Source organism: Halichoerus grypus, chromosome 1 (genome assembly GCF_964656455.1).
Source record: "Halichoerus grypus chromosome 1, mHalGry1.hap1.1, whole genome shotgun sequence".
Taxonomy (NCBI): domain Eukaryota; kingdom Metazoa; phylum Chordata; class Mammalia; order Carnivora; family Phocidae; genus Halichoerus; species Halichoerus grypus.
Window position 1 is genome coordinate 166,949,419 of NC_135712.1, and position 14,713 is coordinate 166,964,131.

The 14,713-nt window shown below is 47.8% G+C and overlaps 1 protein-coding gene across 6 annotated transcripts in view; it reads left to right on the forward strand.

Annotated features, from left to right (window-relative positions):
* Positions 1–14,713, forward strand: part of SRGAP3 (SLIT-ROBO Rho GTPase activating protein 3) — a 336,629-nt gene that overhangs the window by 188,038 nt on the left and 133,878 nt on the right. Inside the window, exon 1 of one of the 6 annotated variants that reach the window (XM_078075640.1) lies at positions 831–932. The exons of the other annotated variants lie outside the window; for them this stretch is intronic. Within the exon in view, the coding sequence (XP_077931766.1) occupies positions 881–932 (52 nt within the window). The 5' untranslated portion in view covers positions 831–880. Of the gene's footprint in view, positions 1–830; positions 933–14,713 lie in introns of those variants that run through there. 6 annotated transcript variants of the gene reach the window in all.

A 14,713-nucleotide genomic window follows, 5' to 3' on the forward strand; every position in this document is an offset into this window, starting at 1 on the left:
CATAGTAATGTGCCATGAGTACATATAACAAGATAATTTATTATGGAGAAAATTACATTTTTCAAATGATCTTTTCATCCTCTTTTTTGTCATATGTATATTTTTATTTTGCATAAGTCAAGTGCTTGTATGTTGCAGCTGGATTGTATGACCTTGAGCATAAAAAAAATCATCCCTTTGAGCCTCAGTAAAATAAAATGACTGGCCTAGATAATTCCTAAGTTCTCATCCAGCTCAAAATCATTGACTCTTTGACATTGTAATTGTGTGTTCCTGATGCAGGAGGCATGGCTGAATGTGGTTAGGGGCACAGATGCTGTGTCTGGTGGCCTGGATTTTCATTTTGACTTTACCCCTGCTTAATTGTTCTTTTAAAATCTGTAAAATGGGGATAATAGCATCTGCCCCATAGGGATGCTGTGAGGATTAAATGATCCTTATAAATGCTTAGAACAATGTCTGGCACATAGTATTTACTCAATAAAAGTTACCTATTATTATTATTGCTACTATTTGTAAAACACTGGAGTAAGTGCTCTTGGGAATACAAAAGGAGGAGTCATCACAATTGAAATGGATTTCTAGAAAACCGGTACTGTCAGTCTAATCAAGGCTTACTCATGCTGCTAATGTACAAAGAGTTTATTGTAAGCATATAATAGGCGATGTTAGGGCTATTGAGGGTGGGGTTCCCTGGGAAACAGGTGTTGAGATGGAGATTACTATGTGGGACATCTATTAGGGTCAACGCCCGTGAGAGTGAGGCAGAGGGAGCAGTACCAGTGAAGGCCTCAGCCAACTCCGTGCAACAGTCTGGAACCTGGAGAGGCCCTCAGAGTCGTCTCAAGTTGGAGCAAGGGGCCCAGGCCTCTACACCCCCATGCTGATCAGTCTTGGATGTGGGCTGCTGCTGGAAGGCAGTGTGACCTGCGGTGAGGCACTTTTCTTCAATCTCCACAGAGGGCTGACAGCACTCCCAGCAGCTGGGGGCAGGAGGCCTCCCTTCCTGAACGTGAGTCTGGTGGCTCACCACAACGCCCAGGGACTGAGAACAGCACTAAGGCGGTCCTGCCAGGGCTGGAACGCGGAGGTTAGGAATGGGGGCTGCTGGGCTCATGTGTCAGGGCTGTGTGAGTTTTGTCTATGCTGCTGTCTGCTCCAGTCTCCTGCCTCAGTCTCTGAACACGCGCCTCCTCCACCTGTTCACTTTGCACGTGGCCCAAGAGTCTGCATGGCTTGTCATGACTGACATCAAAGACCCCTGTGTCTTAGTTCAAACGTTTGGGAGAGAGACCAGCCTGTGAGTAGACACCCTCTCCGCACCGCCAGCTTGGATCGGCGTCCATTCCCGGTCACTGGAGGTGGGGGGCTGGATCATGTTGTACCCCCCTTTCCTGGGGCTGTGGCTGGACAGGCCCTGTAGAATGTGTCCCTGGGACGTTTGACAGGGGCTTACCAAGCACTTCTGATGTGCCAGGCAGTATTCGAGGCCCAGGGGGTGCTGCAGGGAAGCCCTCAAGGCGAGCACATTCTATGGGGCGGGGGAGACCAGCTGTGAGGACGTCAGTAAGCCCCGATGGAGGTAGCCTGGGATCTAGAACAGTGTCTTCACAGGGCACCTGCGATGGTGTGGGAGGAGTGGCCGGAGCTCCCCTGGGACCCGGTCTGCCCTTGTTTCTCCCTCCCCTGAAGCCTGGAGGTTTCCTTCCAGCTGGCTCGTCACTGCTCCCTCCTCCTCCTCTCCAAACCTGCCTTTCAAGAGGAGCAGCCCTTTCCTTACCATTGCTTTCCCTCCTGCTCCTTGCTGCCTCATAGGTAATCCAGTACCCCGGGGCTGACGGCCACCCCCCCCGCCCCCCAAACCGGTGGCCCCTCGCGTCTTTCCCATGGCCGCGGCTTTCACAGCCATCCTCACAGACATGAGACCTTGGGATGACCTGTGGCTCTGCTCTTTCCATCTAGCCAGCCGGCAAGCCGTTTGGCGTCTGCTTCTCACATCTGTCTCCTCTTCTTTGACCGCTTCTGGCAGGACCTTCCGAACTACCCGCCTTGGCTTTGGTCTCTCCTTTCCAGCCCCTCGCGTTAGTCAGCCAGATTAATATTCCTGAAATGCACCGCTGATGTCACGTTCTTTGTCTCGATATTATCTTCTGGATAAAGTTCAGCCTCCTTCTCTTGGCCTCTCAGAACTTCCTTGACCTGGCTCCAAGTTGCCTTGCCAACTGACGCTCCTCCTCTTTAATATTGTTGATGGCCGTGCTGCACACATCCAGAAGGAGTCCCCAGGTAGGCCCCAGGCTTCCCTCCCTCTGTGCTTTTGGGGGGCTTCCGTCCCCCTCTAGGCCTTTCCCCCATTCTCCTCAGTCCTTGACTCATCTTTCTTTCTAGAAGCCTTGCCTGATTCCCCCAGCCAGATATGGCCTATCTTGCCCTCCTCCGAACTCCTCAGGCTCCATGTGAATCTCACCCCTAACCCCCTGTTAACTGTACTATAGGCCATTCCGCACGCGGTGGAAGGCTTGAGGTACCTTCCCCAGGCCACCCCAGAAAAAGACATAGTCTAAGTAAAAATAAGGTGTCATTGTTCTCACCCAGCTTCAAGACAACTTCCCTAGTGTCTGCTTTCAACAGATCGCCCCCCACTGGGCTCTACCTTTGTAGAAAGACTTGAGGCCTCTGAGGACGAGGTCAAAGTCCAGGTATGGGTTAGGCCTCTATGGCACTTCGCCGGGGGCTTGCAGAATGTGGCCAAGGAAGGAGTCCTTGGCTGAATGCAGGAATGCCACGACGTACAGCTGCTCCTGGGATTTTCTTTTTCTCTTTTTTCTCCATAGAGGTGAAACATAACTTTCGTTTCCTTCTGACTGGCTGCTTGAGAACAGTGCTGCGGGCTCCAGCAGTCAGCTCTCATTTCCTGACACGGGTCTGGGGTGAGAAGTAGCAAAGAACCCGCAGCATTAGGAAGGTAGCAAAGGTCCCTTACAGTCAAAATGCAAGAACTTCTCCTGCAGCCCCCAGAAGGCTGTCCCCAGGCCCAGCCCCCTCCGAAGGTGCACTGGAAATGTTCTGTGGCCTTTATCTGTGCATAGAAAAGGCTCATATTTTTCCTTTTCTGAATTTCAGTTGACCTTGAAAGTAAATACAGAAAAAGTTCTTGGGGTGATGTTTGGGTCTTCCTGGTGCTGGCCCCTCTGGACTCCCTTTTCCTCTCCCACCCTCCTACTTCAGGTCTCCAACCAGCTAGCTATGTGTCTCATCAGGCCTTTGCCAGGCTGTGTCTTCTGTTGGGAAGAAGCCTCCCTGACACCCTCCCCTCACCCCACAGGCTCTTCTTCAGCCTTTAGATTTCTGCTTCTATGTTACCTGCTTCCACCCCTGTGTCAGTCAGGTGCGCCTGCCCTGTGCCTGCCCTGCGCTTGTCTTACCCCTACCCCAGTGTTCATCTCGCTGAAGTATAATTGCTTGTCAGTCCTCCTTCCGGGTCTGCATGCTCATGAAGGCAGGGTGGGGTCTGCCTTGCCCACCACCGTACCCCTAGTGTTTAACACAGTGCTGGACACATAGTAGGCACTCAACAAATACATTGAATGAATGGATGGAGGCATAGGTAGGTGGATGGGTGGATGAACAGATGGGTAGAACAGGTGCTCCGAGTCTGTGAGTACTGCCACAGAATTGTGCGTGCCAGCCATATTCACCTCAGTGGCATTTAGCAACACGTGTTTATTGCTCATGCTTCTGGAGTTATCTGGAGGTCAGCTAGGCAGCTCTGTTGATCTTGGCTGGGCTCACTCACAGGTCCGGGGTGGGCCGTTTTTGGCTGGGGTGACAGAGGCAACTAGGGCAACACATCTCCACTCGTTGTGTCTTACCCTCCCACAGGTTAGCCCGGGCATGTGTTCCTGGTTATGGCCGGGGTGTAGGAGTGAGTGGAAACACTCAAGGCCTCTGGCGTCCAGGCCGGAATGGGCATACCACATTCTCTTGGCCAAAGCAAGTCATAGGCCAGCCCAGATTCAAGGGATGGGGAACTAGATTTCACGACTTTAGTGAGAGAGGGACTGTCAAGTCAAGAGGCAAAGATTGTGGGTATCGGAAGGACTGAGGAAGTGGGGCCATTAATGCAATTAATCTGTCACACTGGGCATCAAAAATCCTGGGTCACAGTTCACAACTACTGGGGGCCTCGGGGAAGCCACACATGTCAGACGGATTTAGGAGATTCACTTTACTCACCTGGAAAATGGAATAATGATGTCTACCCTGCCCGTCTCATATGATGACAAGGAATTTGTTCATTCTTTCATCAGCCCATGCTCAGAGTTCGGGAAGGATGATAAACTGTGAAGTGCTGTGGTGTGGGAAGTAGGGTGACTCCTCCATCGGCACCCACCCAACAGAACTGGTGTGGAGTGTGGGGCACCAGAGGGGGATGGTGAGACCAGGAGCCAGCCTGCCAGCCCCACACCTAGGCTTTGGACATCTCAGGTCCTCCACTGTGCACAGAGGGCATGTGGGGTCTAATAGATAATGGATGTAAATGGGTTTTGGAACGCATGAAGCACTGTGTGGTTGTAAGGTATTAGACACAGGACCACCTTTGCCAGAGTAGCTAGTGGACAAGTCTGGCTTTAGCCCACAGCCCTTCCTCTGTCTCATCAGGAGATGAGATTGTTGGGAGCATATTATTCTGTAAAGGTGTTTCTGTAGCCCAAGACAATGGCAAGCGAGACTTACTAGGTCTTTTCCTGCAGGAACACTGGGAAGTGCTACCTGCAAAATTGTGCGTGACCGTGCCTTGGGCTTATCTGCCCAGGGAGAGAAATCCAGGGCTGGTGTTTTCCCAGGGGCAGTTTCTTCTCAAGTCCTGCTTGGTCATCTCCTCGGAAAAAAGTCTGTGTTTCTGGAGAAGCAGGCATCTTCTCCTCCCTCCTTCCCTCCCCCCTCCCTCCCTCCTTCCTTCCTCCTTCCCTCCCTCCCTCCCTCCCTCCCATAAGTTTAGGGTCCTGGGTGATTAGCAGCGGCTCTGAAATGCTAATGGGAATGCTAATGGGAGGTTCGCTGGGTACTTGAGCTAAACCTGATCCGTGGGCATTTCTCCCACTGGCTTTGGAGGAAAACACCCATCAAAACAACAGCCCCTCTCTGGCTCTGGAGACAGTCACGGGGGTGGAAGGTGGGGCTTGAGGCCTTTCATTCCTGAACTCAGAAAGTGGGGGGTAGAAAGCTGGGTCTTGCAGGATGGGAGGGAGAGGCCAGAGAAGAGTAATAAATTCTCAGGGTCTAGGCGCCCATCTGAGCTGCGTGGACTCTGGCTCGCACCATGTCATCTGTTCATGTGGCTCAGGCGCGGGCTGCATTCCTTTCTCCCTGAGGCTTCACATCTCTCCAAAGGCCGTCATCTGGCTGGCCCTGTGGAAACACCTGGCTCAGAGTGCGTCCAATTCCTGCAGCGCAAAAGGAAGCGCTCAAACGCTCTTCTTCGCTGACAGCACATTGTTATTTTTCTTTTCCCTCTCTCATGAATCATTGTGCCTGGAATCTTCCCTGGAAGCATTCATTGGGCCAATAATTCTGTCCCCCGTACTGGGGACTCTGGTGCATTGGTGAACAATCATCCAAGGCAGCTGACATTGTGGGTGGGGTGTGGGGGGGTGAGCCTTATTGGGCTCAGGTTCTGCCTGGTGGCACATGCTGGCTGGGGGGATTTGGGGAGCTTATCATGTGAGCCTCAGTCTCCTCGTCCATGAGCTCCTCTGGGTTTGTGGTCAGCATTACATGAGATCACGTGTGTGAAATTGCCTTGCATAGATGGGTTTTGAATCTGATTCAAAACTGATCAACCCAGAGGCCCCTGATCCCTCACCTCACTTCTCTGGTGGCTGTGGTAACCCCACGTTCATGTTCTCTACAGAAGGGGATATCCAGGCAAGGGCCCAGCAGTTCCAGGTTTCACAAAGTGTCTCACCTGTGCCCCGAACAAGCCTGCTGGGGCTGTAGCTGACGTCTGCTTCCCGCCAGGCGCCACGAGTGAAGCATCACTGCCCTGTCGCACCCTGCAGGGGGTGCCCTTGTGGGATTACCATTCTTGTTCCAAGACCTGGTCCTGTGCTCTCCGAGCTCCATTCCTTCAGGTGCCACTGAGTTCTCGCTGGTCTCTGTCACCCCAGGGCCATCCTCAGTTTAAGGCCAAGTATGGAAAAAGTCCTTACCTCCAACTCTGCCACGCTTTGTCATGAGATTCACAGTGTCTCCCATAGCACATCTGAACTGGGCCTTGACATGTGAATAGGAGTTCACACTAGTAGGGTGAGGGGTAACTATGACACTTATATTTTACTTAGAAGCTGCCCTTTCTCTCAGACTGACGCCCTCTTTATAGGTTTATGAAATCAGTTCTGCAGACTGATGCTGGGGTGCCTGCCCTACACCTGTCTTTGAGGTTTGGGCTGGAGCTCCATGCATTTTATCAGCAGCCGCCGCATATCACATTTTTATCCCCACTACCCGCGGGTGCAGCGGGACTCTGAGCTGCACACTGTAAGGGAAAAGGCTGCGTGTGACCTCTACTACTAGAAACTCCGCATTTGAAATTGGCCTTGTGGCACATCCACGGAGCTCTTGTCAAAATTAACAAACCAGGATTTGCCAGTCAACGTGTGAAATGCCTGCTTTATGGAAGGAATTTAATAAATATCTCCCAGTTGATTCTCCCTGTCCCTGACTGTAGTATTGCAGTGGCCTCCTAACTGGTCTCCTTATCTCCCATCTCCTCTACCGATCATTCACCTGTCCTCCATGCTGCCATCGGGTTTTTCTGTAACCTTGACTGTGGGGTAAAATCTGAGCCCCTGAATGTGGCCTTCAAGGTTGTTCACTCTCTGGCTCCAAGGAACCCTTTCTACCGGAGCTTCTTCTGCCTGCTGATAAACTTCAACTTCCAGCCTCATCAGACCCTTTGCCAGTGTTTGAACAGGCCGTGCACTTCCAGATCTTGGGGCCTTTGCCTTCTCACTTATCCCTGTTCTAAGCCAAAGTGTGGGAGAAGCCCTAGTGATGCTGCCGTTTCTGCTGTCCCCTAACCTGGTGAACTCCTATCCACTCTCCATGGCCAGGCCAGGGGAAGCCTCTCTGACCACTTCGGCTCCTGCCATCTCCCCTCCAGAGGTCCCTGCTTCCTTCTTGGTGTGCCCATAAGCAGTTTTGTGCATATCTGTTCTAGCTCATTGTAATGTGATTTTTTTTTGTCTATGTTGGTCTCTGCTGAATTCCTCAAAGGCAGGTCCTCTGTCATCCCTGTAGATGTGTCCTCCTGTCCTTGCACAGAGCCGGGGCAGATGCTAATGAATCTTGAGTGAATGTGGAAATGAATGAATATAGAAACAGAAAGTTAGATATGAATTGGGTCATGCACATCTGAGGAGGAAGGGGGATTCTGAGTACTGGAGTAAAACATAAAATTAATATAAGATGGAGAGGAAAGAAAGTATCTGTGAGATTTCTATGTCTAGGTAGAAATAAGAGAATTTTTGTCTCCCTCGTGGGCATTGTGAAAAGACTTTGCCAGAGTTGAAGATAAAGCTATTAACTTAGAGGAGAAAAAAAGAAATACAAGGGCATGAATAAGAATGATCTTTCAGATTTAAACATTTATAATGCATATGTAACATTTATTGAATTCTCTGGCAGCATGCCAAGCACTCTTGCATGCATAATCTCATCTAATGCTTTTAGCACACTGTAAGGTAGTTATTCAACTTCTTCAAACCTGAGACTTGAAGATAAATAGGAGTTAGATGGGATAGGATGGAGAAATGGAGAGAAGAAGAGAAGGGCATTTCAGGCAGAAGAAAGAGCAAGTGCAAAGGCCCTGAGGCAAGAAAGAATTTGGTATGTTCAAGCAGCAGAGAGAAGGCTGGGGGTGCTGGAGGATAGTGAGTAGGGGGCAAATGGAACCAGCTAAGGCTGTGGGGGGAGGGGTAGAGAGACCATATATAGGGTCTCGTAAGCCACATGAAGGTGGAGAGTAGGGAGGGCAGAAACTTGCTGGTGGTGGTATGAGTTAGGTTTTTACTTTCCAAAGAAGAATTGATTTGAAAATATTGGGAAGGGGGCAACAGTAATATGGGGGCTAGTTTAGGGGGCTGTTGTGCTTGTTCAGCTCAGAGATGATGGGGACTTTAACTAGGGTGGTGGTAGTGGAGATAGAGATAAATAGATAAATTCAGAAATGTTAAGGCAATCGAATGGATAGGACTTGGTGATGGATGGAGGCGTGGGGGTAAGCAAAAGGTAAGGAATGGCTAGATGTTAGCTCAACCATGTAGGGAAATAGAGGTGCCATTTCCTCACACGGGGAATATTCAGGGAGGGGTGAGTTTCAGGGGGGAACAGTGGCAGGCAGCTCATGGGCACAGGGGTCTATGGAACTCCCTGGGAGGAAATGCTGGCTTTGATGATCACTTAGGTCCCTAGAATTTCTGAAAGTAGGACCGGGGCTAGACTGCCACCCTCCATATCAGGTGCCTGTAGGTCTATGATGTCTCTTTCCTGTGGGGGAGTGATGGGTGAGAGTTTGTCATGATCATGGTTTTGCCTAGTGCCCCTTGACCATTCAAAGACAGACACTGAACAGGAATGAGCATCACTGGCATTTGTCTGTGCTTGTTGATACTTTATGTTTCCTGCCATAAAGTACTTTCAGGATCCAAAGGCTTAGTCCTGGAAACTGAAATTCAAAATTAAATGGCATTTTATCCGTTTGTCTCCCTGATAACCCAACCCACAGCATCCTCCTTCATTGGGGAGGGAGAATGGTGAGTGAGACTTTGGAAGTTAGAATCTGTTACTGTTGTGTTCTTGCTGAAGCAGACTACATCAGGCAACTCACCTCAGTGCCAAGGAGAAATTACCAGAGGCGAAGGGAGGAGGAAGGGGAAGGACTGGGGGTTGAAGCTCATGTCCATGTGGTCAGTGTAGGTGGTGGGCACCTTGGCTGTGAGATGACTCTTACGGGACTTTTGAGCACATAACCTGATTTAGGCCCAAACAAGACGCAGCAGTGTATTAGAGTAAGAAATTGCCCTCTTGTTTGACATATAATAAAACTCTTCATGCTGAAACTGACCTCAATCCTATGACCCCACTTTCTGTGGAATTTGAGGCCCAGAACTTGGTTCATAGTAGGACCACAAAAGCAACCCATTGACCGAATGACCCAGAGAAGTGAAGCTCTTTGCCCAAAGTCTCACAAAGAATTATCGCCTGAACAGGGAGCAAGCAGAAAGAACCCACTACACTGTGCTGCCAAGTGGCAAGCTCATAAACACGAGGTGTTTTTCCCCTTTGGTAATAGGACTCAAGACATGAAATATGAGCTTGGCAAAGAGTTCCATATTGCGTTAAGAGGACAAATAGATTTATATTGGGGTGGTAAGTGCTTGCACTGAGCCCAAGTGTGAATGATTGGATTCTAGCCTGACCATGGAAATTCGCTACTACGTTGGGAGATGCGCCTGCTAAGGGAGCTGTAACCTTTTCCTCTTTGGTTGATCTTGTGTCGCTATTATAGTCCGTGGGCATGCAAGCAACATTTTTTACTAATTGGCAGGTAACGGAGTCTTATAAAGTAATAATAATTATACTATGAAGAAGAATCACATCCGTTTGTATAACTTTTTACTGTTTGCAGACCTCTTTCATGTATGTATATATTTCCTAATTTGATTTTACCACAGTTCAGAGGTAGGTATCATTAACCCCAGGTCATGGGTGAGGTTAATGCCTTGAGGCAGAGCTGGAACTGACCCAGAACTTACTTTCTAAAGTCCATGTTTGAGTCTGAAATAACCTGACCAGACCACAGCATGTACGAATGCCAGCATTATCTGCGCTCAGGCTTGTAACTCATTATTAAGTCATTAGGCAGCTATAATGACTTTTAATTTTTTTTCTGAGGCTTTTCCTAGAAGTTTTCTGGAGTTAGCATTTAAGAAGGTACTTGATTCCCTTTCTTTACGTTTTTGCTGCCCTTCATCTATTCTCAGAGGCATGGAGGGTCTCCTGAAGAGTTTCTCTTGGAGGTTCACTGACTGACCACAAGAATTGATAGCAGTGATTGTAAGGACTTGCTTGATGTGCATTGTAAAAATGAAACTCCTTCAAATAACCAGGCCCCACTCACTGACCTCCTTGAAAATTTAATCTCTGCCCCTGTTATGGAATGGACAAAGATTCCCTTTGAAAACCTTTGCAGAGTTTTACAAAGGTTAAAAAGAAAATGCACACACACACACACACCTGAAATCAGACCCTTCTTGTTTTCAGACGCTTCTTGTTTCTCCTTCTCTCCTTTACAAAAATCAATTGGCAAGAAGTTGCCAGGTTGCCAGGATGAGGTAATGGGCAATAACTCATGTGGCTTTCAGAAACATAAATCATTCAGCCTGATGTAGTGCCTTCCCATCCCGTGGCAAGGCTTCATGAGCAGTAGCTGCTATGTGCATAAAATATTTGGGCTTCACTATGGCCTTGGATATTCTTCCATGTGGCATTCTCATCAGAAGGTCAGGGAAATCCATCCTGCATCCCATTACTGTCAGGTGAATGCACACAGGGCCGGAGGCACCTTCTTAGTGAAGATTAGCAGCTCTTGCCTGGGCTGGTCAGAGTTAATGGGGGTCAAGGTGGGGACAGATGTGGCAGAGGGGAGGCCACCATGCTCTGGGTTTGAATCCAGCAGGGCTGGCACTGGCCAAAGTGATATATTCTGGGAAGGTTTTCTGGAGTCAAAAGCTGGATGTTTATAGATTGTTTTTGTTTAGCAAATACAGCATTAGCATTAAAGAGTGAATTTAAATATATTTGATCAGATCTGTGCTCTCTGTACTGTTTTATACCGGGTCCCTAGTCACATTTTTGTCATCTGCCTAACCCCAGCCCCTGGGAATATTGAAGATTGTTCCCCCTAGAGGAGATGTCACCCTATTAGACCCAACCATGGCCTTCCCAGAGCCAACCGATATTGAGTATTTTCAAAAATGTACTGTTTCTCCCAATATTAGAGGTATAATGCCTATTATGTGGAAGATTTGAAGAATATAGAAGAAGCACTGGGGCACCTAGGTGGCTCAGTCGGTGAAGCATCTGAGTCTTGATTTCAGCTCAGGTCATGATCTCAGGGTTGTGAGATGGAGCCCCACATTGGGCTATGTGCTAAGCGCAGAGCCTGCTTAAGATTCTCTCTCTCTCTCTCCCTCTGCCCCTCCCCACCCTCTCTCTCCCTCCCTCCCTGTCCTAAAAACAAAAACAAAAAAGAATATAGAAGAAGCACAGTGATTAGTACAGGAGTTGGCAACCTACAGCACACTGGCCAGATACAGCCCATCACCTATTTTTATACATAAAGTTTTATTGAAACACAGCAATGTGCATTCATTGCTTAGTGTCTATGACTACTCTTGTGCTACAAGGGCAGAACTGAGTAGTTACACGGAAATTATATGACCTGCAAAGCCTAAAATATTTACCATGTAGCCCCTTACAAAAAAGTTTGCTGAGCCATAGCTTAGTGCATAGGTGCTCAGTAAATATTTACTGAAGAAATGAAAAGATCTGTGGTCCCACCACCCAGAGAGAACCACAGTTAACGTTTTGGTGTGTAATATTTAGTCTTTGTGTATAAATGGCTATAGTAACATTTTGGGAGGGCTAAACTATAGATCATATTTTTGTAACCCACTTTTGTCATTTAATATATATTATGGGCATTTTTCAAGGTTATTATTATTATACAACATATAAACTGCATGAGAGTTGCATGGATGTACCAGGACACTTAAGCAATCCCCTATTGCTGGATTATGTTGTGTCCAGGTTTTCACTTTTATAAACAATGCTGTGATAAATATCTCTGCACATACATTTTTTGTGTATGCCTTATTCCATCTCATTTTGCTAATTATTTTTTCACCTAGGTGTGGCTTATCCTCCCAGCACACTGGGGATTGAGAGTGAGGATCCTACTGTATACATATTTTCATCTCGCCTCCTCCTTTCCTCTAACACACACATAGTAGGCAACCAGTAAATGCTTGTGGGTGTGTACAACAGAATGTCCTCCTCGCCCTCCCTGCTTGTACAGATCCTGCGAGTCCTGCCCCAGCTCTCCTCCTTCATGAGTTCCCTCCTTCTTCTGGTCATCCGACTTGCTATATCATTCACTGCTTGGACCATATCCTGTCATTCTTTAGAGCTTTCAAAGTGGTGTGATGTATATTGTATCAGTCCACGCTACAAGCGTGGGGACTTAAAACAACACTCATGAATTCTCTCAAGGTTCTAGAAGCCACACATTCTGAAGTCAGAATTCTGTTTCACTTGGCCAAAATTAAAATGTTGGGAGAGCCCCAGATACTCCTTCCAGAGACTCTAGGGGAGAACCATGCCTTGCCTCTTCCTGCTTCTGGTGGCTGCTGGGATTCCCTGGCTCATGGCTGCATAATTCCAATCTCTGCCTCTGTGGTCACATTGCCTCTTCCTCTTCTGTCTGTGCCAATCGCCTACTTTCTCTCCCCAAAAGGACCCTTGTGATTGCAGTTAGGGTCCACCTGGATAATCCAGGATCATCTCCTTATCTCGAGATCCTTAATCACCTCTGCACAGTCCTCTTCAGCTTTTTAGGGTAACATTCACAGTTTTCAGGGATTAGGAGCTGAATATCTTTTGGGGGTCATTATTCAGCCTACCTTCATTTGACTGGTTAATTGATTCTTGTCAAAGTCTTTGTGAGGAACCAGCTTGGTGGCAGGCACTGGCGCTGTGCTAGCTTCCTTGCATCACAACAGGACTTGTGTATGAAGAACTGTAGTCAGAATAGCTGAGCACTGGCCAAGCAGCTGGGGACCCAGATTCTGGTACCACATTGGGTGAGGCTCTCCGTTCTTTGACTCCTCTGTGAATTAAGGGGTTGGACCAACCGCCATTTTCTTTCTTTTTTTTCTTCTTCAAGATTTTATTTATTTATTTGACAGAGAGAGACAGCAAGAGAGGGAACATAAGCAGGGGGAGTGGGAGAGGGAGAAGCAGGCTTCCCGCTGAGCAGGGAGCCCAAATGGGGGCTCGATCCCAGGACCCTGGGATTATGACCTGAGCCGAAGGCAGACGGTTAACGACTGAGCCACCCAGGCACCCCCCAACTGCCATTTTCTGAAGTGAGGACAGAACACCACTCTTGGTATATATGGAGGATGATTTTGGGTGGTTCACAGGGACAAAACTAAATAGCAATGACTCACAGAAAGGAACAGTTGTTTTCTTTTTAATTCTCCTTCAACCCTTCTGATGACCTTAAGGAGAAAAGTCTCCATTAGGTGCTAGCATGCCTTCGACACTTCTTTGAATACTTGCCAAACTCCTTTTATCAAAAAGAAAGCAGGTCTCAGGTAACAGAAGCTAGGTAGAATTTAATAACATTATTTTGTGTCCATTGTATTTATTTTTACAGATACCTCCCATTAATGATGAGTGATTCAGGTTTTTCTATTGATGACAGTACTATAAAGTATCCCATGTAGAAAGCAAGGTGATTTAAAGAAATATGTTGAATAAACACAAGATGGTTGGTTTATAGAGAGGACACATTGTGAAGATGGCCTTAACATTTGGGAAACACTCGATGTTTCCAGGCTGGCCCCCAGCTCTCTGACTTCTACTTTAGTTCTAGAAGCAGGGTAGGATTGAAAACAAAAAGAAGCATCCTCAGTCAGAGGACGCAGCTGGAAATTCAGCATTAATGAATCCTGATTTCTTCCCATTTAAATGCATCTGATCCTTCAGGGACCATTGGGCAGCAAACCGTGAATATTAATCTCGTGTTGAAATTGATCACGGCCCACTTTAACTCAGAGCTTCTGGTAGGAGGAGGTGTGGCCTTATTCTGACCATTCTTTGCATTTTGCTGAACATCTGGAAGGCGGGGAGGCAACTTCTGTCTGACTTCTTCATGAGAGGGAATGGCTATTATTTAGACACGGCACAGATGCTGTGGGGAAGCCTCTCTCCCACCTACTCTCCTGTCCGGTTTCTGGTTTAGCAATCCAGGTAAAGGTGGTCAGGAGGCTTTGGAGCTGGGTCTCTGCCTTTGGACCACAGTGGGAAGTGGGAATCTCCTATTTCCCATCTCTTCAGCCATGGATGTGTATCTAATGCTAATTCCCTAGTGTGTTTGGGACCATACTGTTTCCTCTTACTTAGAGGAAGATTTTACTGGTTGACAGCATTATCATCACCATTATTAAATAACTGTTAGTTTTTCAAAACACTAGCCCATATACTGTGCTTCATTTTTGGGGGAGGGAGTGGTAGTGAGAGGAGGAGGGGGGAAATGCCAATCATTTCACCCAGCTTTTGTGTTCCCGTCACCCTCCAAGAATGCTGGAAGCAGATGTAATTTGCTTCAAGGAAGCCTCAGGAGTTGATGTGCTTTGATTATCTGTGCTAAGCCTGGCTTTCGCTGCTCTAGGAATAGTAGATGGCTGAAGACAGAGTGTAAGAATTTGGCTGACTTGGTATATAGTACGTATGGCAAGTGCTCAGGAGACATCCCTGGTAAGTGGTATAGATTTGGAACCCAAAGACTCCTTAATGTCTAAGTGAAATTGGGCATGTCAGTTTACTTCTCTGTGCCTTAGTATCCTCCTCTGCAAAATCAGGT